Raw genomic sequence first — 26,181 nt, forward strand, 5'->3', positions numbered from 1 at the left:
GACAAAAGTGCTAAATGTATGTGATAACTGATAATCGATCAAATGCAGATTAATGTTGTGTCTCTCATAGTCAGATGTAGACACCATTCACGGCCAGGGCACCTGTATCCCTCTCTGCAACAGAAGCTTTAAAGTTCAAGTGAACAGATGGAGATAACATTCATCAAGCACCCATATATTATCCCGGCCGAAGGTCGAAATACGATGACTCCATCTATCTTAATGGTTGTTGGTTTTATTGGTTTCCCTTTTGAACTGCCTCGAGGTCAAGGCTGATGCAATCAAGCGGATTTCGCAGCTGGATGGTGCTGGATAAACTAGTTCGGTCAAGGTGGCACCATTGGTTTAAAACCGAAATGCGATTTGTCGACGGGTTTTAATTTACAGCTAACTAGGTATGGAAAAATGGTAAATCCGATAACAAGAAATTGTGCTGGGAAATTCTTACATCTATATTTAACGGGAAATATAATTCGTTTCCTTATGAATGCCACTTATTTTTCGTCCCACAACTACCACCAATTTGTAAGCTGGCAGATGTTTGGCAGTTAAAAATACTCGCCCTAAATAAGGCAACTATTGGAGGCAGTTGCTTGGTTCCCATATAAAACGGAAAAGAGAATCCTTTTCTCGCCCTCCTTCCCTACCCCTCTATTTGGCACAGTCTTCTCTCTCCCCGTGGGAATTCCGTTTTCCGGCTAAGTCGTCTATGCAATGGATGAGTTCTGACGGGGAGAAGTACCAAATCAGTTGCAATGTCGAGGGGGTTAATTGACAATGGAAGCAACAAGATCTATGATGAAACTGAAATTGTTCAGAATTTTAAGGAGGGGGAGGCTATTGAGAAAGAAGAGAACCATAGAGTCCATAAAACTTTTACTTCCCAAGAGAATCCTGAACATGTTCAAGAAGATGGGAACAGAGAAGCTGCTGCTATAATTGACATGAAGTTCAAAAAGAAAAAGGCCTTGTTAGAATTTCGTTGCATGGTTGAAGATGCAGTTCTCGGTAATTATCTTTTAGGGAAACCCCCGAGAAGTCATTCTCCGAAAGAAGCTGCATTGGCCAGATCACAACTCAAAAAGATTACTCTGTGGGGTGTGCCTTTGTTGCCAAGCAAAGCACATGAAGGAACTGACATTGTACTCTTGAAATTCTTGAAAGCAAAAGACTACAAGGTTCATGATGCCTTTGAGATGCTTCGGAAGACCCTCAAATGGCGAAGGGATTACTTGGCTGATTTAATCCAGGAAGACGGTTTGGATCCTGATGTTGGAAAACTCGTTTACTCTAACTGCAAAGACAGAGAGGGTCGCCCTTTGTATTACAATGTTTGTGGCGCATTCAAGAACAGGGAATTGCCCGAAAAATTAGTTGATTTGGAGGATCTTTGTGACCAGTTTATTAGGCTTGAAGTGAAGTTCGTGGAAAAGGGTATAAAGGAACTAAACTTTAAACCTGGTGGCGCAAACTCTATAGTTCAGATAATAGATTTGAAGAACTCAAAGCCTCCCGACATTAAGAAATTTCGTGTTGTCAGCAAGAAAACTGTAATGATGCTTCAAGACAACTATCCTGAGCTCATGCACAGAAATGTAAGTTTTTTTTTTCTTTTTTCTTATAAATAGGATGATAATTGGATCAGTTTCAATTACAGAATTTTATATATATGTATTCTTGATTTGCAGATAATCATAAACGTTCCCTTTTGGTACTATGCATTTCATACAGTGGCTTCCAAGTTCCTAAGCCCGAGGTGTAAAAGGAAGTTTGTATTTGCAAGACCAGCAAAAGTTACCAAGACCCTTCTCAAGTGAGAAGTCTAAATCTGGTTGCGTTTCTCAAGTGTTTTCTATGATTTGCTTGTTACCTCTTTTAACCATTTTAACCAAACTTTTGGGTTAAAAAACATTCAGATTCATATCTCCAGAGAATCTTCCAGTTGAATATGGTGGTCTCTACAGAGAAAATGATGATTTTTTCCCTGAGGACAGAACCTCAGAATTGATTGTCCGGAAAAATACAGCTGGTTCCGTCAGAATTCCAGTAGCAGAGGTAATTACATAACTTTCCATTTTGTTTCTTTTAAGCTAAGTGGATTGGATCCTCATACTTCTTGAATCGCTCTTTGGGATTTTACCAGTTGAATCAAATGGTACCCTCCTAACCTGCATAAATACTTCTATTTAAAATATCACAACCTTCCCAATTCTTCTATATTAAAGCTAATCATAACTGGAAACTGAATTCTCTTCGCACCCACTTAACCGGGGATTCGACCTTATCCTCTTGTACCATGCTAAGAGATATTTTATTACTTATTGAACCGACTGGCACCGACTTAACTTATCATTCACCATACTAATTAAATGTTTTTTTTTAATATTGATTACACATCAAATTATTGTATTACACAAATATTTAAAAATAAATATTTATAACTGTTATTACAAACATTACCCTTATATTTACAATCAGATATAATTAGATGTACATAATTAAGACTTACATTGTTACATTATTGTTATATTAAATCAATGAAGTATCTACCCAGACAAATAACATTCTCTGCTCCACTCGCATTTCGTAAAGAAGAAATACTTACAAATAAACTTCATACAATCATGCATAATGCTTAATTGAGAGAGTTTTTGAGTTCATAGAGACTCGAACCACTACCCTCACAATCCTTCTTAATTGTGAGAGTAGAGATTCACTGTTGGACTAAAGGCCCATTACCTACTAATTAAACATATTTAACTTTGGTAATGGGGATTTTGTTTGTGGTGTTTAGACCGGAGTGACAATGATGTGGGATTTAACAGTATTGGGATGGGATGTGTCCTACAAAGAAGAGTTCATACCGGATGATGAAGGCTCATACAGAGTTTTGCTTCAAAGTGAGAAGGAAAAGAAAGGAGGAGAAGGAGAGAGCATGAGGAATTCATTTTATATTAGCGAACCAGGCAAGATTGTCATAACCATTGACAATGTCACTCTCAAGAATAAAAGGGTTTACTACAGGTTTAAGACCAAACCCGCTGTTCCCATGTATATTGTCTCCAAGGAGTAGTAGGTCTATTAATGTCATTATTTATTCTTGTTGCCATCAATTGTCCATATTTTTCTTGACCGATGAAAGTAATGTGTATGGGCATCTGAAGCTGAGCATATGAAAAAAGAAGCCAAACACTACTACATTATTCATAATGTATGTTACTACTACCCATTTATTGATCGATCTTAATTTAGTTACAAGCTCCTTCACCAAATTTTGTTCACATAATTTCAACAAGTGACATTGGATATCTCGGTTCATGCGAGGCATAATCTAACTTGACTAGATATAAATGTAAATCTACATCCCTTCAGTGTGCAGTTCGCGTGGCCTAATGGATAAGGCGCTCGCCTCCGGAGCGGGAGATTGTGGGTTCGAGTCCCACCGTGAACGTTCGCGCTGTATTTATTACACTTTTATCCAAAAAAAAAACAAAAGGGAACTAAACAGACGGCAACAAATCTAACATGCAACCGCCAATTTGTCATAAAATACCAACACCGTAGGTTTGTGCTACCCGGTTCACGTGGGACTCACGTGTATCAAAGTGTCTGTTTGTTAGAATATGATGTGTGTGGTGCTTGCTTTATTTTTCATGAGATCCACTCTCCGGACTGAACTACATATTTAATTGAAAGCGAAATTGAAATTGGAAGTGTATATTATCAAAAAAGAAAAAAAAGAAATTGGAAGTGTATCGAACTATACATTAATTAAAGGTGAGGTTGAAATTGGAAGTTTGTGTATGTATCCACACACACATATGTGTATGTATATATGTATGTATATATGTATACGCGCGCATCAAGTGGGGAAAAACAAAAAGTCACATCATAACTTCCATGAGTGCAGTTATGATGTGTAAGAAACAGAAGTGAAGAATGGCCAACACATGCAGCCTCCTTAAGCACAACCTCTTATGTGTCACTCCACCCTTTCTCCTCTTACATATAAATACCATCCACTACGATTCCCACTAGCCACTTCACTTCAAACCCACAATTATCTGCACGGCCAAGCCTTCACAGCTCTCCGTCTTACTGGTTAGCCTTGTTATTTTCTTTCGCGGCTGCCTAGCTGCTAACCAGCAGCAATGGCAGCAACCAAACGACTGCCAAATCAATAATCTCGAGGCCCTAGAACCTAATAACCGCGTTGAGTGTGAAGCAGGTGTTGTTGAAACCTGGGACCCTGGGCACGAGCAATTCCAATGCGCTGGAGTTGCCGTCGTTAGACACACCATCCGGCAGAAAGGCCTTCTCTTGCCACAATTTTCCAACTCTCCTCAACTCGTCTACATTCTCCAAGGTTAAATCGGACGAGGCTGAGGCCTGAATTGAATTCTGTCGAAGCAAAATACTGTTTCCACCGCTATTAATTATTCCATTAACATTCTCCATATATCAATTCTAACCGATCTGTGATATATCACATTTATGTGTAATTGATTTGTTGCTAATTTGAGCGTACACGTACAGGAGAGGGTCTCACGGGGACCCTTTTCCAGGGTACCCTGAGACTTATCAGTCACCTCAACAAGGAGGATTCGGAGAAAGTGCTGGCAGGTCCCAGCAGGATAGCCACCAGAAGATTCGACGCTTCCGCCAAGGCGATATTTTCGCATTGCCAGCCGGAGCAGCTCACTGGTGCTACAACGAGGGCAGTACGCCGGTCGTTGCTGTTGTTCTTCTTGACGTAGCAAACAATGACAACCAACTGGATAGGAATCCTAGAGTAAGAAAATAATTAACAATTAACTCGCCAAGACTTGTAATTAATAAAGTAATCAGATCTGATGATGAATTTCATTTTTGGATACAGAAATTCCATCTGGCTGGTAACCCACATCAAGAGTTCCAGCAACAGCGGCAACAAGAACGTTTTGGCGGTCACCAGCAATGCAACAACGTATTCTGCGGCTTCGACACGCGGATCCTGGCAGAGGCTTTCAACGTGGACGAGCGTCTTGTGAGGAGGCTCCGGAGCGAGAAGGACTACAGAGGAGCCATTGTTACAGTCAGAGGTCAGCTCCAGGTTGCGAGGCCACCGAGGACACAGAGTCAACGAGAATACGAGGAAGACAGCAGTGAGTACGAGCGATCTCGGGGACGATACGGAGGTGGTAATGGCGTTGAAGAGACTATGTGCACCATGAAGCTCAGAGAAAACATCGGCGATCCTTCTAAGGCTGACATTTACACCCAAGGTGCCGGTCATATTACCACGCTCAACAGCTTCAACCTCCCTGTGCTAAGATGGATCCAGCTCAGCGCTGAAAGGGGCTTGCTCCACAGAGTACGTATACGAGTAACTGAAAGCGCGCCCCCCCCCCCCCCCCCCTCTTTTTTTGGGTAAAATTTTTAGACATTTATTCTTTTAATATGTTTACGCAGAATGCGATGATGGTGCCACACTGGAACTTGAACGCACAAAGCATAATGTACGCGATAAGCGGATCATGCCACGTCCAGGTCGTGGACAGCTACGGACGGTCTGTGTACGACGGGGAGGTGAGGCGAGGATAGATAATGGTGGTGCCACAGAACTTTGCTGTGGTGAAACGGGCGAGGGGGTCGGAATTTGAATGGATTTCTTTTAAGACCAACGATAACGCCATGATAAGCCCTCTCTCAGGCCGCACATCGGTGATGAGGGGAATGCCAGAAGAGATACTGGCTAATGCTTTCCAGATTTCGAGGGAAGACGCAAGTAGGATCAAGCACAACAATCAGCAGACCACTGTCATTCGCAGCAGCCAATCCCAGATGAGAGATGAGGCTTCTGGGCTTCAGCTTAATATAAGAAAATGTCAAGTGATGTTGTTAATGTAATATGTCTGTAAAGCGGATGAAATATGTAGCTTTTCTTTTGTGGGTTAGGGAGTCATGAGGTGGGTACCGAATAATAACAATAAAGAGACTATCTATTATGAGTCCGCTCTGCTCTGAGAGAAGAGAGTTTGTAGTTAAAGTTATTGTTAACTACTGTTTTTATGTGTACTTTGTACGTTTAAAAATGAGTTTCTAAGAAATATATAGTAAATAGTAGTAGTGTTCGCATATAATATATCGATTAAGTAATCTCCTCAATGACTTATTATCTTGATCGCTTGATAGGAGTGTAAAATAGGACACATTTGTTGAGAGGCCAAAATGAGGACATGCATGTTGCTTAAGAATTAAGACCATACACTACAAGAACAACTGCAGTGCGATTGTTCAATTGAATTCTCTGCAATAATACTAAATTAAAAAAAAAATTGTTATTTTCATAAATTTGATGGTCCAATTTCATCGAGCATAGGTAATTTAACAGACTTGATTTTTCTGCACCTTTATTTTAATCTACTTATGGGCTGCTTCGTCAGGAAATCTGAAGAATCTTGAAACGCTATTCATGTATCCTATAATTGTATCTATTCCTTCAATGCTTGGGGCATTTAACCAATCTGACATCTTCGATCTTGGTTATACCCAACTCAATGGCTCAATTCCTCAAGAACTCATGAACTGCTGGGAGTTGCAGTCATTATGATCGGGAAACAACAATATCACAGATCGGCAAACTAGCTTACAGTACTGGGTCAACTTGATTCAAGCCATAACTTTATTAATGGCACGATTCCTTCGCAATTGGGAAAACTTTTAAGCAAGGATATTGTAGAGAGCTACTCCATCTGCGTCCCTCCGTTTCACGGTGCAGTGCCTAACCTACGCGTATCATTCACAGCAAGCAATAAATCCGTATGCCTAATGACTTTGGCATTGCTAGACTTTCATATTCTGGCTAAATTAGCAGTTCTCTTACTGATCTGGGTAAATAACTCAAATACTAATTGGTAATTACTCTTTTTTATTAACTTGTACAGATTAAAGGAAAATTATAATTAAAGGCTTCTACTTTGTTGCAAAACCTGCCTCCGTGACAGAAGAACGAGACGTTTATAGCCTTGAAATCGTGGCATTAAAATTACTACTGAGAAGTGTTGTCGTCATCGTCATCTAATCAGAATATATAGCTAATTGATATATTACATCCGCACGCCTCTCAGTCTCTCGCCTCTTGTTGATCAAACTGTAATTTTTGATAGAATATTAATTACAGAATTATTGATAGAATATTAAAGTAATCTATTTTTGATAGAATATCTCACAGAATTATTGATTGCTGGCAGGGAAGGTTTTATCTGTAATTTTACTGGGGTGCACTTTTCTCTTTCGTATGGATACTTACTTAGCAGTCCCGTTGATATAATGAGCATTAACAATGGACCAGTGTGTGCATCTCCATCTCGTGACCGGGGTGTGGGAAGTGAAGTGAGCAATTAATCCATCGTCCCTTAAACAAATGGATTGGGACTGGGTTTATAATTAGGAGAGCTTTTACTCGTCTTTCAAGTAACCTGGCGCTACCACTTCAAATTCAAAGTGAAACCGGGGGAATGAAGAAGGATTGTATGTAAATCTAGTCACCTGCCTTGCACGTGTTGCAAATATTATGTCACGTGCTCCTCCTTTATTCGTTTTACTAACTTACCCTCAGTTTGAAGTCACGTACTAGCGGCCACAAGAAGGGTTATTTTCCGTCAGCCCCCACATGTTTCGACAAAAGCTGACGTGCACCCTATGTTTCAACAACCATCACCACGCCCCCAAATCAACATATCCAACCGTTATCTTTCACGGTAGTAAGGCAAAATTAAGATTTGAGATTTTTTTTATTTTTTTATTTTTTCAGTCTTTATATTACTCTCTCCGGTAGTGAAGAGAGTTTCTCCTTCCTAACAAGCTTGTGCGTGTTTTCTGTGTTACATTCTTGTAAAAATATAGTTCTATTGAGAGCAGTTGCAGCCCCCTAATAATCCATAATTCTTTCTAAAAACTTGTAGATTATCCCAAGATGGTGGCTGAAGCAAAGTTAGTGGCTGAAGAATTGGGAATTGGGAATTGATTCTCTCTGTGATGAAATCTCATTCAGGGTTGCTACCAAAGAAGACGAGAAAAGAATCCACTTGTCTCTGGATAGTGAAGATGCAATACTTGGTAATAGGGACTGGACTGTAAAGTTAGGAATCAATCTTTTCTATAGCACCAACCTCAGCCGCTCTCCTCTTTACAGTAAGCAGATGCCATACAATTCTATTATATACAATGCTTTTGGCCGTAGTTCTCCTGCTAGTTGGCCCAACAAATATGATAACGGGAGACGTCCTGCCAGATAGAGAAAAGTAGTAGCATGGAAATGGTGTGGGAGAGTTTGGATGTCAAATCAGGTTCATCCTTTTCTAGTGCAAAAGGATCCTAAGGAACAAGAACTAGAAAGGAGCTTTCATGCTTGGCCAACACCAGATGAAAATTTTGAAAGAAAACCAGAAAGTATTTGCCAAACTCCCTCGACCTTGGTGACTAGAAAGTACACTAGGAAGAGGAAAATGGTAGCAGAGAGTGTGTCAAATCTATTGAAGAGAGTAATATAAAGATTGAAAAAATAAAAAAATGAAAAAAAATGTCAAATCTCAATTTTGCCGTACTACCATGAAAGATAACGGTTGGATATGCTGATTTGGGAGCGTGGTGATGATTGTTGAAACATTAAGGTGCACGACAATTTTTGTCGAAACATGTGGGGGCTGACGGAAAATAACCCCCACAAGAATGGCAAACACGTGAAACGCAGTACAAAAATTGTTTTAAAAAGAAGCAAGCAAGCAATTGTCTCGAAAATGGTGCTCGGGTCACGACAGCTCCAGTTGGAAAGGACACCGGTCTCAAAGAAGCCATTTTGAAACTGAAACCGACACCGAATCCAAACCAAATCTCAGTGTTTTTTTTTTTTTTTTAACTCAGATAGATCGCACAGCTCCACATGGAAAGCTAGCAAGAATATGGATGGCACTTACGTACCGAGTCGACTCATCATTCTCCTTCTACTCTCTGTTTGTTTTGCAGCTACATCATCAGCAGCGGCAGCAACGACTCAAATTCGACGGCCTGGATTTCTTTACACCAGAATCAGAGGAAGATGCACCCCACAGTAAGATCCTTTTTTTTGTTTTGTTTAAAATTTAAATTAATGGCAACATATGTTCATAAAATATTTACACAAACATTTTGACTTTTGTAGGTTCTGGAGCAGCAGGAGAGAGGCGTGGCCGAGGATGGTCCCACAGACGTCGACGTTATCCAAGGTATTCGGATCGAGAGTGTACGAACGGTTCAGATCTGATCTGACGCTTTTGGAATCGACGACGAGGAACGACGACGAGAACGCGTTTGCTGGACTGGTGAAGCAGGGGACTGCGGCCTTGCTCAACTCGTATGCAAGAGAGGGGTTTCCTTTCTCGCCTTGGCAAGTCAAGACTTTGTTTATTCAAGCTTTGGTATCGAAAGAAGCAGCTTCCCGTCAAGCCAATAAGTTTTTAATTGCCAATCAGGCTTGTAATTAGAAGGGAAGGGATCCCCCAGCTCATGAAACTGGTTCTCACATTCTGGTTCTTTTTTTTCTGGACACGTGTGTTTTGAATGTCTTAACAATATCGTGGTTACAAGTCTTTCTTCTTTCCTTGCAACACACACAAAGAAACACGATGCCGGTGTTCAATCGAGTGATTAGTGAACCTATGAGAGATGCTTAGAATTAGTTTCTTTCTCTTCTACTTCTATCTCCCATCTATTTATTTTCTTTAGTTATTCATTCATTAGAGTAATCATGTTTGAAAGTCGATTCAACGCAAGTGTTCAGTTTTATTATGATATATGCAGGAAGCACTCAAACAGACTTTTTTGAATCTTATAAAACCCTTTACGGGCTTAAAATTTGTCAAAAACCCTTTTTTTGTACAACCTTAGTGTATTGGGTCCATCTCTCAAGTTTAGCAAATTAAGTAGGATTCTCATTGGCCACCAGCTCACTCAAGGTATGCCAATGCCATCGCTCTTCTCTCTTGACCTGAGACACTAAGCGAGGAGAAGAGTCGGTAGCTGTTAAAAAGAATCAATTCAATCAGCTCCAGAGCTAGGAGTTCTATGTGAAGCTTTTATCCCTAAAATTCTTGTAAGGCTTCATTTGTATGATACGTTTAGGATTTTCATGATGCATTGTGTGATTTTATATAGCGAAGACTTCCTCACTTCATAAAGAAGTTCTACATATAATTAAATTAGAAAATTAATAACTCGAGAGAGAGATAAGTTCATTAAGAGATCATGGACTCTAGTAAAACTACAGGATAATTTAGGCCATTGGATTTGAATCCAATGACTCATTGTTTTTTCTTTTCTTTTTCAAGAATTTACAATGAGAGGGCTATCATGTGTAGATTTTATAAGCCAATGGCTTTTTCCCAGAATATTTAAGTACTGAAATAAACTCATGCTATATATATGTATGTCTTTCTTTCTTGCCAACAAAGCCATGGCGAAGTTATCTAAAAAAAATTGTTTGGTTAATTATAAAAAGAGTGACGATAGAATCACAAATTTTTTTTATAAATTTATCTTGTACAAATTGATGTGGTATTAATCCATTGGTTGCATGAAAAAAATCGGCAAGTGTTCGACTATCGTCAAATTATTGCAAGTGTTCATCCCTCTTTTAACTTGAAAACTCTCATCTTCTCATTATTTCTTTGTCAAAGTTTAAACTTTTAAAATTAAAATAAGGTGCAATGACAAATTTCAGTATATTTCATTTGTATAGAACAAATAATTTGAGAAACAAAACTTATATACTCTTTATTAAGTGTATCTTTAATTTCCTACGAATAATTCTTGTACAATAAAAAAAATTTAATTAGAAAAAAATCCAACCAACCCCAAAAAAAATTTGTTAGCTCCCCACTACAACAAACCACACTAAGGTCCTGTTTGGATTGAAGTGCTATAGTTTTTAAGCTATAACTAATGTGGAAAAAAAAGCTGTAATTATGAAATAAAAATTAATAATATGTAATAATATAAATTTTAAATAATAATTTTGACAAAATTATTAAAGATATAATAATTTTTCTATTATATAAGTGAAAAACAATATTAATATAGCTTCCAAACTACAGTAGTCAGTGTTTACTAGATACTTTTAGTAGTGTAACTTAAAAGTTACAACTGTCCAACCTCAATCCTAAACACCTTAACTACGACAAACCACATTAACCACGATAGACGGTCAAAAGACATGATGGTTACCTAAATGCATGTCGTTGAGAGAATATGTGAACTAGTTAAATCATCAAACAAAATTAAGTTATTCATAACCGAAGAACAATCCAAAATAGATTCGCAGCAAAGAAAATCTCTTATTTTTTCCACCCAAACTATTGTTTACACATGTTACGATAGAATTAGATCCTAACTTGGGCAATATGCATTAGATACTTGCATAAACCTACGAGTTAAGTTAATTATCATTTACAGCACACAGTATTTGGAATTGGATTACAATAAAATACAAAATAAAAGAAATATCATTGGACCAAAACCCTACAATTTGTTGCGCCTTGGTCCTATAAGCGATGTAGCAAAACCCTAGCGTCCCGTATGGTTCCAAATGTACTTATAACCCCCAGTCGGTTTTAGATGATTCCACCTCCGAACTCTTTGCTTGCCGCCGCAAAATATCTGGACAACCCACCATAGGCATAAACTTATCCTTGCACCCAAACAATCCCTAAACCATTCGCAGCTTCAGGCTAGAGGTACGTTGGTCGGCCCCCATTGTTTGTTTCTCAAGAAATCTCCAGAATCTTTCCTTCCTTTTAATCCTTCCTACTGCGGAAGGAAACATAATTAAGAATCTAATTTTCCATAGAAAAATTATAAGCGCCCGCCCCCCCCCCCCCCCATATTTTTCTCGAGAAAATTTTTGTCCCCAAATAATGGCTAGTAGAAAGCTGGTTCGGGACTTGTTTCTGTCTAGACAGCGGCCCCGGTTTCTTCAGTTAACGCCTCTACAGGTTCGCTCGAATCTAAAGCTATGATTTTTTGCTCGTTTATGGTGAAAAGTTTTGATTTTTATTGGTTTTGTTGGGGGTTAAATTTTGGTGGAATAGGGTTCGAGTACGAGACTGCGGTTGGTTTCTGCCAATGGGTATTCGAGTAATCGTCAATTCAGCGTGTTTAAGGAGTTTTCGAAGAAAATTAAAGGCGAAGCTGAAAGGTATTTGAGTCTTTTCGCAATTTATCTCCCAGTATATATGAAGATTTCAAGATTGGTTGGTTGTTGATTTTGGTTTTATGTATCACTGTACTTTTAGCATTTGGTTTGCTGTTGATGAAGCTATGAGAAATGAATGCGAGTTGGAATTTGAAACCTACAATACTTTTTACAAAACTGAAACTATTCCAACTTATAAAGTTTTGAGTTCAGCATGAGTTTTAATGTATCATTGTATGGATATTGTGTTATTTCCTTAGCTGTGTTCTCATTGTGCATACTTTGTTATATGCTTGGTTGCAGTAACCCTGAATTTAAACATTCGGTGAAAGAACTGAAAAAGAAAGCAGAGGAGATTAAAGGGGTGAAAGAAGAACTTAAAGAAAGGTAATTTTGTATATGGTTCCTTATTGTGATCTATTTGTGGCTTTACTAGTTAATAGGCTGAGACATACTTTTGTATGTCAAGGGTGGGCCTGAGATGGTGAAATGGCGAATGCAGAACGAAGCAGACAACTGAGCAGCTTTACAAGCAAGTGGATGGTGTGTGGACGGAGGCTGAATCTACGGTAAAAAAGGTCCGATTAGATACTTTTACAGTTTAAGTGTATAAATATGCTTTCTTCATTTTTCGCTCTCGGATACACAATCTGTGGGAAAGGTCCAGGCTGACCTTGGCATGGAACTGAATTTGGCTAATTCATGAACTTTTGCTATCATGCCCATGGCCACGATCTCAGACTGGGGACTGAACTTATTTATTCTTTTATTTGTTTAAATGTTGAAGGGTAGAACCTAAATTAATTTTTTTTTCCCTCCTTCTCTTCCAGTCGTATTGGAGGTCTTCAATGAGCTATTGCGATAATTTTTAACAAAACTCTTTCTGACTTTGGAAACCAATTTGTATTCTCTACCCTTCGCTTAGTCATTGCGTTTGCATAGTTTTTGGTTTATCGGAGATTTAGATATATTGAATTGAAATTCTGTTCAACAACAAAGGTTTAAGTTATATAAGTATGTGATTTCATGTATCCAATAGTAATAATAGATGTAAAATCAATGTAATATTAGCATCCATTATGGGTACGAGGAATGGATTTGATATCAGTAGTCAGATTGACGAAAAATAGATCTACCAATGAGAAGTGCATTGGGTTGCATAAACTAAGAAAGTTTTAGACTTAGGCAATTTGATCTCGCTACTATTCTCTTCTCTCATACACTACGACATACGCAACCTTGATCAATATTTGATGCTTGCACCCGTAACATTTTCTATGATTGCCCCATTCATATTTCACCCTCTGACTGCAGTCCCACCTTCATGATAGAATAGCTGGTAGAGGAGGTTCTGCCCATTGTAGTTTTTGTCTTGATTTCTCTGTATTTTTCTTGGTTTTAGGATGAGTATGCATGCATTATAAGTTCATTATTGCATAGTCCTTAAGAGCAGTCATATTTCAAGTTTATAGGAGTAGGTACTTTCATGTATTGAGTGTTAGATGCCGCTTTTGCTGAGGGCCTTTGTTTTGTATCAAAAGAAATAGAATTGATGTCAGTCCATATTGTTTATAGGTTTCTGCCAGCATGAAAGAGAAGATTTCAGCTGCTACAGAGGAGGTGTGTACTTTTATTTAGGCTGTCAGCCTGTCAATAATGACTGATATGTATCTTAACCTGATTAATGGGAATTTTTTCTTAACTGTTGTGTGATTTAGGTCAAAGGGACTTTTCGGACGGGATCCACGGACACTTCCGCAAAACATGATGATGATGTCAGAGATGGGTTCAAGGCATCATCTGGGGAAGAAAAGCAGAAGCAGACAGGGTCCAGTGATACTGCAGAAACATTTTATGGGAAATTGAAGTCGAGTATCTCTTCCCCAAAATTTACTTTGGCCTTCCAAAAATTGAAGGAAGCAAAAGTAGTTGACTTAGCAAAAAAGGGATATGATATTGTAAAGGATGAGTTAAGTGGTAGCCCAAGTAAGAGAAAGCATCTGGAATATACTCCTTCCCCTTCATGGACAGGTGAGAAAAGTACGAGAACTGATCTTGTTGTTACACCCTCAAAGAAGTCTATGTGGAGTAAACTCAAGGAAAAGGTTTGTATTTTCTTGGTGCCATATAATATCTCAAGATATTGTATCTATGTCTTGCATTTCATGCCACTTTTGTGAAACTGATTTTATATCTTTTAACCCAGATGCAAGGTTATCCTGTGTTTAAGCGCATAACTGGAATTAGTGAACCTGTTGTGACAAAGGGCCAAGAGGTATGCTCCAATAGGTTATTATTGACTTCATCCTGTTTTATTTCATTTGACGTTGCACATTGTATAAGTATTGATTGGCAGAAGTAGTTTATTAGGTTATTTGCTTTATAATTGAAGGTACGGTAGTGCCTGTTTTGTCTCTCGTGTAGTATTTTTGTTGTATAACGCAAACCTCAGTTGACTTGTTTTCCCAGTATTGTTCAATCAGTACTATTTATGACTGCTGTCCATGTCAATATTCACTGCTCTATTCACATTCACCATTTACTTAAGAATGTATTATGTTTTATCATCAAGCAAATTTCCTTGGGAAGTTCAATGACATTTGAGCTTATTATGCATGGTTATCCCACATCATAAACTTGTGGATGATTATGCCTTGAAGTTTTATTCTCTAGCATATATGTTGTATAGACCTTTCTCTTGGCAAATAGTCCCTCAATTGCCTTCTTCAATTGCTTGATTTTTGTTTCATTGTCTATCATTTAGCATCACTAGTGTTAGACTCCATAATTAGTGCCGGCTGTCTAAATATTATACTGGGGGTAGTTACTTCGACGGTGACACTTAACATTTGTCTGGATTGGGATTTCAGATTGCAGAAGACGTGCGGGAAAGATGGGAAACCAGTGACAACCCCATTGTTCACAAAATTCAGGAGTATGCTTTGCATCCTCAACTTTTTCCTTCAGATTCTGTTCATGATTTATAGAGTTGGTTAGAATTTCAAGGATTTTTTTTTTTTTGGTGGTGTCATGTCTGTTGCAGTATGAACGAGACCATCTTTCAAGAAACAGATGCTGCAGCATCAATCAAGGAAATACGGCGTCGAGATCCGTATGATCATGTCTTTTTTGATTTTTGCTTCTAGGTATTATGTTTGGATTTTATGTTCCAGAGTTTAACAACCTTTTTATTTGTATGAGTTAGATCATTCTCCTTACCAGATTTTGTGTCAGAAGTTCAAGAAGCAATTAGACCAGTCCTTAGTGCCTACATGAAGGCGAGTTTGAGCTTCTTTGAAATTGATGAAATTGTGTGCTCTTATATTGTAGTTTCTTTTTCAACAGCCCTCTTTTTCAAGAAATTCTTTTGAATGGTGGCTGTGCCAGTGACATTAGAGGTGCATTGCTTAACAAAATTTTATATGGCAGGGAGATGTTGAGACTTTAAAGAAGTATTGTAGCCCTGAAGTGATTGAACGGTGTAAAGCAGAGCATACTGCTTATCAGAGCCATGGAATATTTTTTGATAACAGGGTAAACGAATTTGTGAAATTCTATCATTTTCTCTTTGTGTGCTTTTTTTTTTTTTTTTGGTTGTCAAGTAGTGACTGTCATTTCATTAGTATTCATCTTGGTACTTTGGGAGTTTGTAAAAGCTTGCTATTGCACATCCAACCAAGTAACTTGAGCTTTTACAAAGCTCTGTGATAACATTTTTCATGCAGATTCTGCATGTATCTGAGGTGGAAGTAAGAGAGACTAAAATGATGGGATCTTCTCCAATAATCATTGTAGCGGTATACGAATATTTTTCTCCCTTTGGAACTTGATTGATGCATTGACAATTCTTAGTATGAAAAAATGCTGATTCTGCTGCCATCTCCCTGATATTGTAACAGTTCCAAACACAGCAAATCTACTGCGTACGTGATAAACATGGTACGATAACTGAAGGGGGGAAGGTAAATAATACAGCACTTCTATTTCCTGAATGTGGTCATTTACCCCTAAATGAAGCATGTGGGTCCCACTGCTTACTTTGTCAACCTGTTCATGCTTGAGTTCTCTCTTGGCCTGCCTCATAATTTGTTGCAGTTCAGTGGAGTTGTGTGCGTATGCAGTGCTTTGTTTATGTTCTGTAGGAGAGATAAGGAGATTTTAAAGAGAGACTAAAGTTGTTGAGCTTTAATTTTTAACCATGTAAAGTTGCATTCTATCAAATATAGTACTATTGATGTGCCTAAGGCATTGTATTAAAGAACAAATGAACGACCTCCAAAACCCCTTAATTGTCATGCATTGAAAGTTGCTGTGCTTTTCTTCAGTTCGGTATATTGACTCTCTGGTGCTCTGGCAAATTTAAATTTTCAGGATACAATTCAGACCGTATACTATGCCTGGGCTATGCAGCAAGTAGATGCAGAAGAACTTGGAGAAGATGTTCTCTACCCAATATGGAAGTTGAGAGAGATGCAACAACTTGGTGTCCAAGCCCTTATCTAAAACTTCTGAAATATTCCCCATCTTACTGTAGGGAGTTGTAAGATTGATTCTTTTCCCCCAATTTTCTTCTTTCTCTTTTTCCCCACAACTTTTGTCTGAACTTCTCTGGGTTTTTGTCATATCACAGCCAGAGAATATTTCATCTCTAGGGTAACTTATAAATTATTTAAATGAAATAAAGAAAATTTGGAAAAGCATGCAAATTCGTCCTTCTGCTGTTTCTGGACTTAGAAATTAATTTGCGGTCTCTTGAAGAACATTCTTTCACGTGTTTTCTTCAGAAGCGCTAATATGTTTCATATGTTATTTGCTATTCACAATGAAGAAACTGAAGATTTTTTATCTTGTGCATTAAATTGTATTTCTCATGTAAAAACGGTGACTACCAAAATTGAATCGATGATTGAGAAAAGGCATCCATCACCGTCATTTTGATGTTTACCTGTACATTGATGGTATTTATTATGATGGATAATGCTTGGCCTGAAAGGTTAAAATTAAAATACCCTTTTACGCCAGAATTATTCTGCGGTCGAAAAGCCCCCCAAACGGAATCCATAGACGACTAACTAGAAAGAGTCCCAATTCAGTCTAGACTTGAAAGATATTAGAGTAGTGATATTTGATTCTTCAATTCTTTTCATTATTAATCTTTATTGTTCAATTAATCATTTTTTTTAAATATCTTTATTAAAAAAAGTAAGAATATAACTACACAAAATATAAAAATATTATCACATGGGCTTACTTTTGAGTGAAACAGAATTATATCAAAGATAAAAATACGTAGTTAGTAGCCATGTGATGATGTTATCGAGTGAAGCTCGATGGAGCCGAAGCAACTTTCTTGAAGATCAAATTGAGGCCATGATTTTCTTGATAAAATACATGCTAGATTAAAGCATAAATATACAGTATGTAATAAATTAATTGAAGCCCAAATGATTAATTTTAGCTGCCTTCCACCGCCTGAATTGTTTTTTTTTTTTTTAATTATGATTTAATGTTTAAATAAGAATAATTTCAAAAACATGAGGCATTAATTAAAAAGTGAAGGTTGATGAAAGAAATTTTCGGGGTTAAATATTATTATTCTATCAATATCTAGGATCAAATTTTCTTATTAAAACTTTCTAGATAACTTTATTTTCATGGGCCCGGATCTATTTTTAAATATTAGGAATAAAATATCCACTTCTAATAAACAAGATTTATGAATTTATCCACGGGGGATAAGTGTGGCTCTCACTACTGACCGTATATATAATAAGATATTAGTTCATACGTAAGTTTTGTGTCCCCAACAACTTCCGTAATTCATAAGTTAGTAAGGGTGGTTAGGGATCACTTTTGGCTAAAAAGTGATTTAAAAAGTTAAAAATTAATTTTGGCATTTTAGTAATTTTTTTATAAATCACTTTTTTAAAAAATCACTCTATCCAATAATAGATTTTGAAAAACAGGGACTAGGTTTTTAATATTTAAATTTTGAGAATCACTTTTATATTCAATACATTTTCATATGTATCTCATATATATTATAAAAATTTAAAATTGTCCTTATTAATTATAAAATAAAATTATTAACTTTAGAGAGATTATTCTTATTATCAATTATACTGAGATGACAAAATAAAATTATTAACATAAAATATTTATTTTAGTTTTCAATTATTACATATACACAAGTAACCCAACTAAAAATATTTTATATACATATTTATAAATATGTAAATAAATTATATCCAGTCCAATCATTAACATTTCTACAATAATTTAACTGTAAACTTTGCCAAACACATACGACATATTTTAAAATTACAGCACTCGTAAGAATAAATCTTATTAAATATTTAATTGATTATCTGCACTTTGTTTTATAATACATTTAGCAGCAATTATTTTTAGAAGTTAAAAAGGATTACCAAAGCCACCCTACGTCCGTATTCACTCGCTACACAAAAGTCTAGCTCTAGCACCAAACGCGTTGCGTAGGAATTAAGCCAGTCGAAAAATTGGACCAAACAAAGGCGAATACGAATCAAAGAATAAAGAAATAAAACAAAAACTTGACATCGTATGAAGAATATAGATTACCCTTGTTATATAGAACCATTTTATCAGTCTCCTCATGCAATGCAGCGCACTGCAAATCTCTGGCACTCCCACAGATATTAATGTCTTGCTTGAATCTGAGGTTACGGCCGGCCAAGAAGGCATGGAAGAGCTTCACATCCAAATTACAGAGCAGACTGCATAAGCTTCACAGGTCCAAAGATATCAAGAAACCCAAGAGCCGACTTTATTATCTTACAAATACTGCTTCAAAGGCTCCTATAATCATCAACCCATCTCCCTTCCTTGGCCAACACCAACGCAATATCCAACGTAAAAAGATTACTCTTCAACCGTCCAACAAAGCCCTACGTTTTCGTCAGCATCGCCGTTACCTCTTCAAAAAGAAAGCTGGGCCCGTGTATATCGACAAGCTCTTCAAAGAGCCTATAGCTACTGCCCAGGTTGTAGCAAAGAACGCGAGGGTGGTCTTGGATCAGGAAGCTAGAGCGCCAGGGACAAGCAACGTTAATATCAAGGAAGAGAAAGCTAGTGCTACTAGCGCAGCAGATGATATGTGGGAGTCTTTGGCATTGGCGTCGCCACAAATGAATGGGATTGACCAGAGAGCCGAGGAGTTCATTCGGAGTTTCCGAGCTGAAATGGAGCTTCAGGAGATTATGGCGCGTCGTTTGTAGCAGTTGCTTGCCAAATGTTTGAGCATCAACGAGGGTCTGAATTTTGTTTTTTTTTTCTTTTGTTCTCGTCATTCTTCAGTGTAGCAGCTGTACAAGTCCCGAATGATGTAAAAAAAAGGGGGAGCAGTTTCAATGGTCCATCAAGATGGGAAGGAAAAGAATTAATCTGCATGTGTATCTACAATGTTATTTTCCGTTTTTAAGTTGTGTGATTCCTATCATCATTCATAACCCGAAGACTTTTGATCGCGTTATTGTGTACTTCCTACTGACAGTTACCTAACAGGTCCCTGATTATGGCTGTCTTTGTATTTTGGAGATCGGTCAAAACTCAAAAGTTATATTTTCCAATTAATCAAACATAGCCGAACTCTTTTCTTGTTTACTTCGTATGATAATATGCGCTATCAACTTACTTTGCATGTCATCTGATATTATGCTGTTACATCGATCATTCTACCACAAGGTTAGGAATTAGAATTGACTGAAATGTGAATAATCAGACAAAGGCCAAAGCTAATAATAATGTATTAGGAAAGACGAGAGAAAGGAACATCTACAACATATTTGATTTTTATTTTACAAGACCACTTTATAAACTGAAAAAGATCATGAAAATAACAGAAGTATGCTTAAGGGCTGGCTAAAATATAGGTTTGAAAAAAGAGCAAACAACTACATTTTCTTAAAAGGACAAGCGCCCCCGAAGCTTTACTATTCCAACTTCAAGCAAATGACAACCTCGAATCCAAGTCAGAGCCTCTCTCTGTACATTATCACACATATGAACTTAGTGCAGGAAATCCTTCATTGGATCATCATGATGTACTCTCTTCATCCTGTATGCCTCCATGTCCTCAGCCGTTACCTGTAATTCACAAAAATTTGGGTTAGGAAAACCACACCAAAGCCACAAGTGTTAATTCACAAAAATCATGATACTAGTTCGCTCAACGTTGAGGACGAAATGGCCATACCTCATCATTCCATTTAACATTGTATTTACGCTTTCTTTCATCTTTCTCCTCTCGCTTCCTTTGATCCTCCTGTCACCAAGACAAGCATGTTCAGTAACTATCAATAATTAAACTTGAATTGCACTAAAAGTAAGTTGATATAGGCTTTCAAACATTAAATCACGTAGCTTTTTATACACTTTATTTTTGTTGATTTGTTTATTAATAAATGTAAGATACTATAAACAACATTTAATGCATGATAGAGAATTATTTGTTTTTTCCCCTATTTGAATCGATTTTAAGTACCATAAACTTTTTAATTTATCTTTTTCTACTTTTTAACTATAATCAATCCAATCCACTCAACCCGATGATTTAACTATAATCAATACGTTTATTTGGCTGGACTGGGTTGATTTTTTATCAACCCAATCAGTAGTGGGTTGGGTTGGATTTTCACAAACCTATCCAACCCGACCCATGCCCACCCCTAACTAAGACTGATGACGCTCTTCCCTAACAGAACTCTGAACATTTGAATGGCATCAAGGTTATTTCAGGTTCAGATGATAAAAGCAGATCACTGCTAAGCATCAGTCCGTTCCTTTAAAAGATAACTTCAAAGGCCTTGAGCCATATCATAAGTCGTCACAAGTAACATTAGCAAGAAAATCAGGAACACCCAACTCACAGTTCTTCCCCCAAAAAGAACTAATAATTATAAATAAATGAATATACCACACTAAAGAACACAGTCTGTGAGAGAAACAAGACCTAAAGGTTGGAACTCATGCTTACCTTCTTGAGTGCCTCAGCAAGCAGGTCCTCATCCAAAACCAAGTCATCTGGAAGATCAGTTCCCCAAGTAGCAAGCCTTTTTCCCTCCACTGGTGTCTGCGTTTCTGTCATAGGTTCACAACACAATCGCAAGATTAATAACAACCAAATATGATATAACAGGGTAACCTGACATGGAAACTAAAAATGGTCGATGAAATCAAGCAAATTTTTCCTTTTTTAAGTAACTTTAAAAATCTGACAGACCAGTTTTCACTCTTAACCAAACCAAGGATGAGCACATGGAAAGGATGTTAGTATATTAACCTTCAGATGCCTCTTTACGAGCAATATTGGCTTTCATAAGATCGGATGCAGCCTCTGCAGCCTCAATTCCAGCAGCACCTGTGCAGTAGCTGTTCCGTATCACCTGTTTGCAGCACTTATAACCCCACTGATGATCCTTCCACCATGAACCCCAAACACTAGTGTGATTATTAATATATACATCTTCTTCATACTTGCTCCTGGGAAGTGCTGTCTCCTGTCAAAACATGAGGCAAGCCAATGAGATTTCTTTTAGAGAGCATTCAACCTATGTCCACTAAAAAGTGGACAATGCACACTAAATGACAATTAACCAAACAAAATAAAGAATAGCAGTTAAATTGATAGGGGTATTAGGCGATGTCAATTTACCCATCAAATTGTTTACTGAAGCAAACCTATTTTCAACATAACTTTACCTGTCCCTTTATGATCCTACCAGCACGATCATATTCAATTTCTCTTTCACTTTGTCCCAAAAGCAGCTCTCTAGGAAGTTCTTCCTCAGCAGCCGCATTGCCGTACTTCTCCATGATTGTCTCCTTTGTTCGGGACTTCAATTTATCCTTTATGACTATATAATTTTTATAAAGCAACTCAGCTTGGGAAGGAGCAGCTTGCATGTGAATATCTTGTCCCTTGTCAAATGCTTCCCAAGCATGGATGTTGAGCTCCTTGAACTCCAAAGCTTGACCACTATTTCTGTATTGGTTGTCTCCCTGTCAAAGGGACAAAAATATCAGTTGATATATAATATTACTTTTCAAATGAAAACAGTAGTTGAATTGAAGTCCTTCATAAATCTAATGTCGACAACAGCCACTTACTCCATAGAACTTATCATTTGGATCTGCATCTGGAAGGGGATCCTCACGCATGGACCGAGTTTTGGGATCATAGTGAGCAGAATTGACATCAAGATTCAAAAGATATTTTGCAGTGTCCTCCCGAATACGCAAATTCCTGATAGTAAGAATAATTCAGTACGTCAATCACTACAACAGTAAAAGGGCATTCGAAACAATACTGAAATAAGTCCATCAAGAAGTACCACATGGACGCATTTTGAGCATTTCAAAACAAGCAAATAAGCTTCTTTTTTTAATTTCTCCATTTTTAACTAAACTAAAAGAGCAACTCATCAGTGAGGAACACTCGCCTTACAGTTCCAGTGCTCCCACCACCTGTTGTACGCACACGCTTTTCTACCTTGGCAAAATCCATTTGTTTACTCTCATCAACTTTAGCTTCATCTATTCTTAAATCATCATCCTCATCCTCTCCATCACTGTCCCCACCCCCACCACTATCATTATTATTATTCTTCTCCTCCAATTTCTTAAGCTGCTGCTCCTTATTGAATTTCCTTCGAGCATCATCTCGAGCTTCATATCTCTCCACAACACGGGCATAGCTTGATGTATCATAGCCATTCCACCGGTCACGCTTTCCATCATAATCAAGCTCAAAGGTCTCAATTTTTTCATCAGGTGCAATGTTTATATTCGTCCACTTTGCCCCCATTTTTCGAGGTCTTTCCATGCATGACTTTGAATCGTGCGTCATGGCTCCACAACTACAAAAACCACGCATGCACATTATGTCATTATTTAATCAGTTAAAGAATGAGGAAAAAGTTAATTATGTATCCAACGAGTAGCAGGACCCCAAAACTTAAGATAAAACCACAAATAAGCAGGTCAAATTCAAGACATACTTAATGCGTTACTAAAATTTCTACTGATTAAGCTAATATTATGTAGCAGGACCAAAACTTAAGATATAACCACAAATTAGCAGGACAAATTCAAAAAATACTTAATGCATTTAAAAAATTTCTATCGATTAAGCTAATATAATGCTCGGCCTCACTTAACGTCCAAGAAAGTATAATCTTACTTGCCTAAGAAGAAGCTTTGAAGTCTAAATTATGCAAATGATTATCAGTTTTTACTCATCATGGGAGAGTAGGTACACAATGAAAACATGTTTTATCATATAAAGAGGTTGGTTTTGATTTCTTCAAACAAAAAATTATCTGCTCTCTAGGAAACTGGGTAATTGAATGGATAGGAGAGAGATTGTATAACTTACTTTGCACATGCACCCTTGCGGTATTTCTCAGCATGGAATACTTTTGCACCCCTGTCATACCACGATTTAGTGTAATTTGGATCCGACTTCCATTTCCTTTGATGTTTCAAACTCTAAAATGTCATAAAAGAAATCATATAAGTACACAGCCTTTTCGTTACAGTATGTAACAGAGAAGACAATACAAACAAAAAGGAGCATGTAACTTACAGGTTTCTCAGAATTGAGATACCATGGAGCAGATGACATATACTGTGGAATATGAGGATTGATTTCTTTTCCATCCTCGTCAACCTCAGCTGGGGCAAGCCCAGCTTTACGTGCCTCTTCTAATTCAATCTGCTTCCGGTGATCCTCCCTTGATTTAAAAGCAACTGCAAGCCGACGTCAAACATTACTTTAACGAATAAAGAATAAATGAAAACAAGTAGTGCCAAAAGAACATTATAGGTTACACAAACACCACCACCAAGTCAAGCAAATGTTGAAAAGATAGAAATTTAACATGCGCTTGACGTTAATGTAAACAAGTTGATGTCTATTTGATATCTTTCCCCAGTATGTACATATATAACACAAGATATGGATTATTTTATCTGCAAACAAATAAGCAGGAAAATCGATGAAAATGAAAAAAAAATTCAACAAAAATTCGAAAACAGAATCCGTAAATTCCAAGTTGCAAACTTGCTCAAAACGTATTCACGATTTAAACTAAAAGCGCCAAAATTAGAGATGGTGAAGAAAGACGAACCTGATGCTGTTGCCATGCTTGGGCCCGGTTATGATGAACAGGACTTTACAAATTTTCAAATATTTTGAGTGATTCTACGATAAACAAATTCGGAACTGAAGCAAGGAAACCCTAGATATTTAAGGCGAGAGAGCAAGAGGGGGATCGGGGAAAGTCGGATGCCTTATTGCCTTCCTCTTCACAGTTATTATTATAAATCTTTACGAGTCAGTTTATATATGTTTCCGTTATTGTCCTCCACGACCACGAGGCGGTTAAGACTAAAGAGTAATGTTTTTTGTTATTTTAAAATTAAAAAAAGAAGATAAATCTGTATTTTAATCCGCTAAGCGCTAAACGACGGTGTTTCGAGCCACCGTCATTGTACACGTTATCCTGCGTTCCCTTTGCACTTGGGAGTTGGGAGAGCGGTGTAGGACTCTTATTGAAATATGAGGAGATGCTCTTAACACAACGGCAGAGAAAACGGGATTAGAGTGAAACAAAATCAAAAGAAAATTACAAATAAACACGTATAATTTCAACAAATTAAAGCATGATCACGAAAGCAACATATTACATATATACCCTTTTTTATTTTACTTATATTTCATAATTGAAAGAGTATGAAAAAACCAAAATTAACCGAAACAACATTTAGCCTGAACTCATTTCAATATGATTTTTTTTTTCGGAATTACTATATTTAGTCATTTTATAATTATGTAAAACCAGTAATGTAAGTTTACAAAGTTGTTTATAAAATGATTAATTTTAGTTATTGATATTTGATAAATTATTTATTTATTGTTTTGGAAAAGGATGTGTGAATATATTTTACTTTAATTCAAATTCATATTTGTCTATTTATGTAATTTCATAAAATAATGAAAAACTGATAAAATATAGGTTTTTTTTTCCCTTTTTTTTTATATATATATAAGCAGATTGGGGTGTGAAAAGCATTAGTAAGAGTGGGCGACGAGCCTGGGGATCTGTTTTAGGATCCATCGATTGGAGAATTTAAAGTAAAGTGGGCTGCTAAGGAAGCCTAACATCAAATTGGGCTATCCCCTTAGTAAAAGGGAGAGAGAATTCTCAATCATCCCTTCACTCCGTTTGTATTTTTTTTTTTAAATCTTATTCCTAAATAAAATGTATTTTTTTTTTATCTTTTAAAGTTATTTTTCAGATGAGCTTTTTGATCAAGATTTCAAAGTATATTAAAGTTAGGGATAACCTAACATATAAAAAAAAAATTTCAATATACTATATGATAAATATATATATATATATATATATACATAGTCAAGAATTCTTAATTAAAAAAAATTGTCTTCTTGTAGAAAACATTTCTAAATTTATAAACTTTTCCTTTAATACTCTAGTTATTAGGTGACAAGGAGTCATAGAGTTTTCTATTTATATTTATATTTAGAAATCTCCAAACACATTCATCAAGTGACTATTTAAATACATTGTTTGCATCATAAATGATGTGTCCATAATTACATGTCATATGCAGTGTTTGTTTGATTTTAATTATCTAACATTAATGTATTAATCTTATACTCCTATCAACAAATAACACATTAGATACAATCAATGGCAGAGTCACTACAGGAAGTGCGGGGGTAGCTACTCGTGAGTGTCTGAAAAATTTTAGAAAATATATTTTGTCTGTTTCAATTAACATTACAAACCTGTCCTTACTGGATTAATTATTTCATTTTTTTAAGTTCAAATTCTTTTAAAATTATAGCATCTACTTATAATTTCCAGCTCAATTTTAAAACTTAAATTAAGTAGAAATGCCGAATCAAATGG

General features: G+C 36.8%; 6 protein-coding genes and 1 non-coding gene across 7 annotated transcripts; 6 read left to right on the forward strand and 1 right to left on the reverse strand.

The window, feature by feature from the left end:
• The first annotated feature begins 32 nt into the window (after positions 1-32).
• LOC102614170 (patellin-4-like) lies at positions 33-3,495 on the forward strand. The gene is made up of 4 exons (XM_015530729.3): positions 33-1,595; positions 1,689-1,813; positions 1,917-2,055; positions 2,795-3,495. Exons 1-4 carry the CDS (start codon positions 756-758, stop codon positions 3,071-3,073), a joined length of 1,383 nt encoding a protein of 460 aa, XP_015386215.2. The 5' UTR covers positions 33-755; the 3' UTR covers positions 3,074-3,495.
• On the forward strand, positions 3,136-6,105 carry LOC102614455 (11S globulin seed storage protein Ana o 2.0101-like). Its single transcript, XM_052436092.1, is given in 6 exon segments — positions 3,136-3,141; positions 4,039-4,366; positions 4,537-4,551; positions 4,554-4,792; positions 4,880-5,353; positions 5,452-6,105. Coding segments are annotated over 6 exon segments (1,500 nt in total). The 3' UTR covers positions 5,890-6,105.
• On the forward strand, positions 3,379-3,451 carry TRNAR-CCG (transfer RNA arginine (anticodon CCG)). The gene has a single exon. It is a non-coding gene; the product is annotated as a tRNA-Arg (tRNA).
• Positions 6,106-8,765: 2,660 nt separating the features above from the next.
• Positions 8,766-9,683, forward strand: LOC102615729 (uncharacterized). The gene is made up of 2 exons (XM_006479478.4): positions 8,766-9,091; positions 9,182-9,683. The coding sequence occupies exons 1-2, from the start codon at positions 8,943-8,945 to the stop codon at positions 9,501-9,503; spliced, it is 471 nt and encodes a 156-aa protein (XP_006479541.2). The 5' UTR covers positions 8,766-8,942; the 3' UTR covers positions 9,504-9,683.
• Positions 9,684-11,543: 1,860 nt separating this feature from the next.
• On the forward strand, positions 11,544-16,914 carry LOC102616022 (mitochondrial import inner membrane translocase subunit TIM44-2). The gene is made up of 14 exons (XM_052438193.1): positions 11,544-12,008; positions 12,105-12,211; positions 12,512-12,595; positions 12,711-12,786; positions 13,784-13,828; positions 13,927-14,313; positions 14,415-14,483; positions 15,079-15,143; positions 15,252-15,320; positions 15,414-15,490; positions 15,642-15,742; positions 15,934-16,005; positions 16,108-16,170; positions 16,580-16,914. Exons 1-14 carry the CDS (start codon positions 11,931-11,933, stop codon positions 16,709-16,711), a joined length of 1,425 nt encoding a protein of 474 aa, XP_052294153.1. The 5' UTR covers positions 11,544-11,930; the 3' UTR covers positions 16,712-16,914.
• Positions 16,915-18,731: 1,817 nt separating this feature from the next.
• LOC102616300 (uncharacterized) lies at positions 18,732-19,849 on the forward strand. Its single transcript, XM_006479480.4, has one exon. The coding sequence runs from the start codon at positions 18,889-18,891 to the stop codon at positions 19,462-19,464; it is 576 nt and encodes a 191-aa protein (XP_006479543.2). The 5' UTR covers positions 18,732-18,888; the 3' UTR covers positions 19,465-19,849.
• Positions 19,850-19,960: 111 nt separating this feature from the next.
• LOC102616591 (pre-mRNA-splicing factor SLU7-A) lies at positions 19,961-24,563 on the reverse strand. Its single transcript, XM_006479481.4, has 10 exons — positions 24,376-24,563; positions 23,832-23,995; positions 23,622-23,734; positions 22,687-23,103; positions 22,355-22,490; positions 21,947-22,246; positions 21,528-21,744; positions 21,222-21,325; positions 20,442-20,510; positions 19,961-20,332 (listed from the first exon to the last, which is right to left on the reverse strand). Exons 1-10 carry the CDS (start codon positions 24,389-24,391, stop codon positions 20,255-20,257), a joined length of 1,614 nt encoding a protein of 537 aa, XP_006479544.2. The 5' UTR covers positions 24,392-24,563; the 3' UTR covers positions 19,961-20,254.
• Between the last annotated feature and the right edge of the window lie 1,618 nt (positions 24,564-26,181).

This window comes from Citrus sinensis, chromosome 3 (genome assembly GCF_022201045.2).
Source record: "Citrus sinensis cultivar Valencia sweet orange chromosome 3, DVS_A1.0, whole genome shotgun sequence".
Taxonomy (NCBI): domain Eukaryota; kingdom Viridiplantae; phylum Streptophyta; class Magnoliopsida; order Sapindales; family Rutaceae; genus Citrus; species Citrus sinensis.

What these genes read in the sequence shown, in the direction of transcription:
- LOC102615729 (XM_006479478.4), top strand. Translation starts at nt 8,943, where the DNA reads ATGGATGGCACTTACGTACCGAGTCGACTCATCATTCTCCTTCTACTC. An exon ending in AGAGGAAGATGCACCCCACA is followed by an intron (nt 9,092 to 9,181) that starts GTAAGATCCTTT and finishes TGACTTTTGTAG; the next exon opens with GTTCTGGAGCAGCAGGAGAG.
- LOC102616591 (XM_006479481.4), bottom strand. An exon ending in GTAGGATCATAAAGGGACAG is followed by an intron (nt 21,745 to 21,946) that starts GTAAAGTTATGT and finishes ATGTTTTGACAG; the next exon opens with GAGACAGCACTTCCCAGGAG. An exon ending in TCGTAAAGAGGCATCTGAAG is followed by an intron (nt 21,326 to 21,527) that starts GTTAATATACTA and finishes AACCTATGACAG; the next exon opens with AAACGCAGACACCAGTGGAG.
- LOC102616022 (XM_052438193.1), top strand. Translation starts at nt 11,931, where the DNA reads ATGGCTAGTAGAAAGCTGGTTCGGGACTTGTTTCTGTCTAGACAGCGG. An exon ending in ATTAAAGGCGAAGCTGAAAG is followed by an intron (nt 12,212 to 12,511) that starts GTATTTGAGTCT and finishes GCTTGGTTGCAG; the next exon opens with TAACCCTGAATTTAAACATT. An exon ending in AAAGAAGAACTTAAAGAAAG is followed by an intron (nt 12,596 to 12,710) that starts GTAATTTTGTAT and finishes TGGCGAATGCAG; the next exon opens with AACGAAGCAGACAACTGAGC.
- LOC102614170 (XM_015530729.3), top strand. Translation starts at nt 756, where the DNA reads ATGTCGAGGGGGTTAATTGACAATGGAAGCAACAAGATCTATGATGAA. An exon ending in CTGAGCTCATGCACAGAAAT is followed by an intron (nt 1,596 to 1,688) that starts GTAAGTTTTTTT and finishes CTTGATTTGCAG; the next exon opens with ATAATCATAAACGTTCCCTT. An exon ending in TCAGAATTCCAGTAGCAGAG is followed by an intron (nt 2,056 to 2,794) that starts GTAATTACATAA and finishes TGTGGTGTTTAG; the next exon opens with ACCGGAGTGACAATGATGTG.
- LOC102616300 (XM_006479480.4), top strand. Translation starts at nt 18,889, where the DNA reads ATGTCTTGCTTGAATCTGAGGTTACGGCCGGCCAAGAAGGCATGGAAG.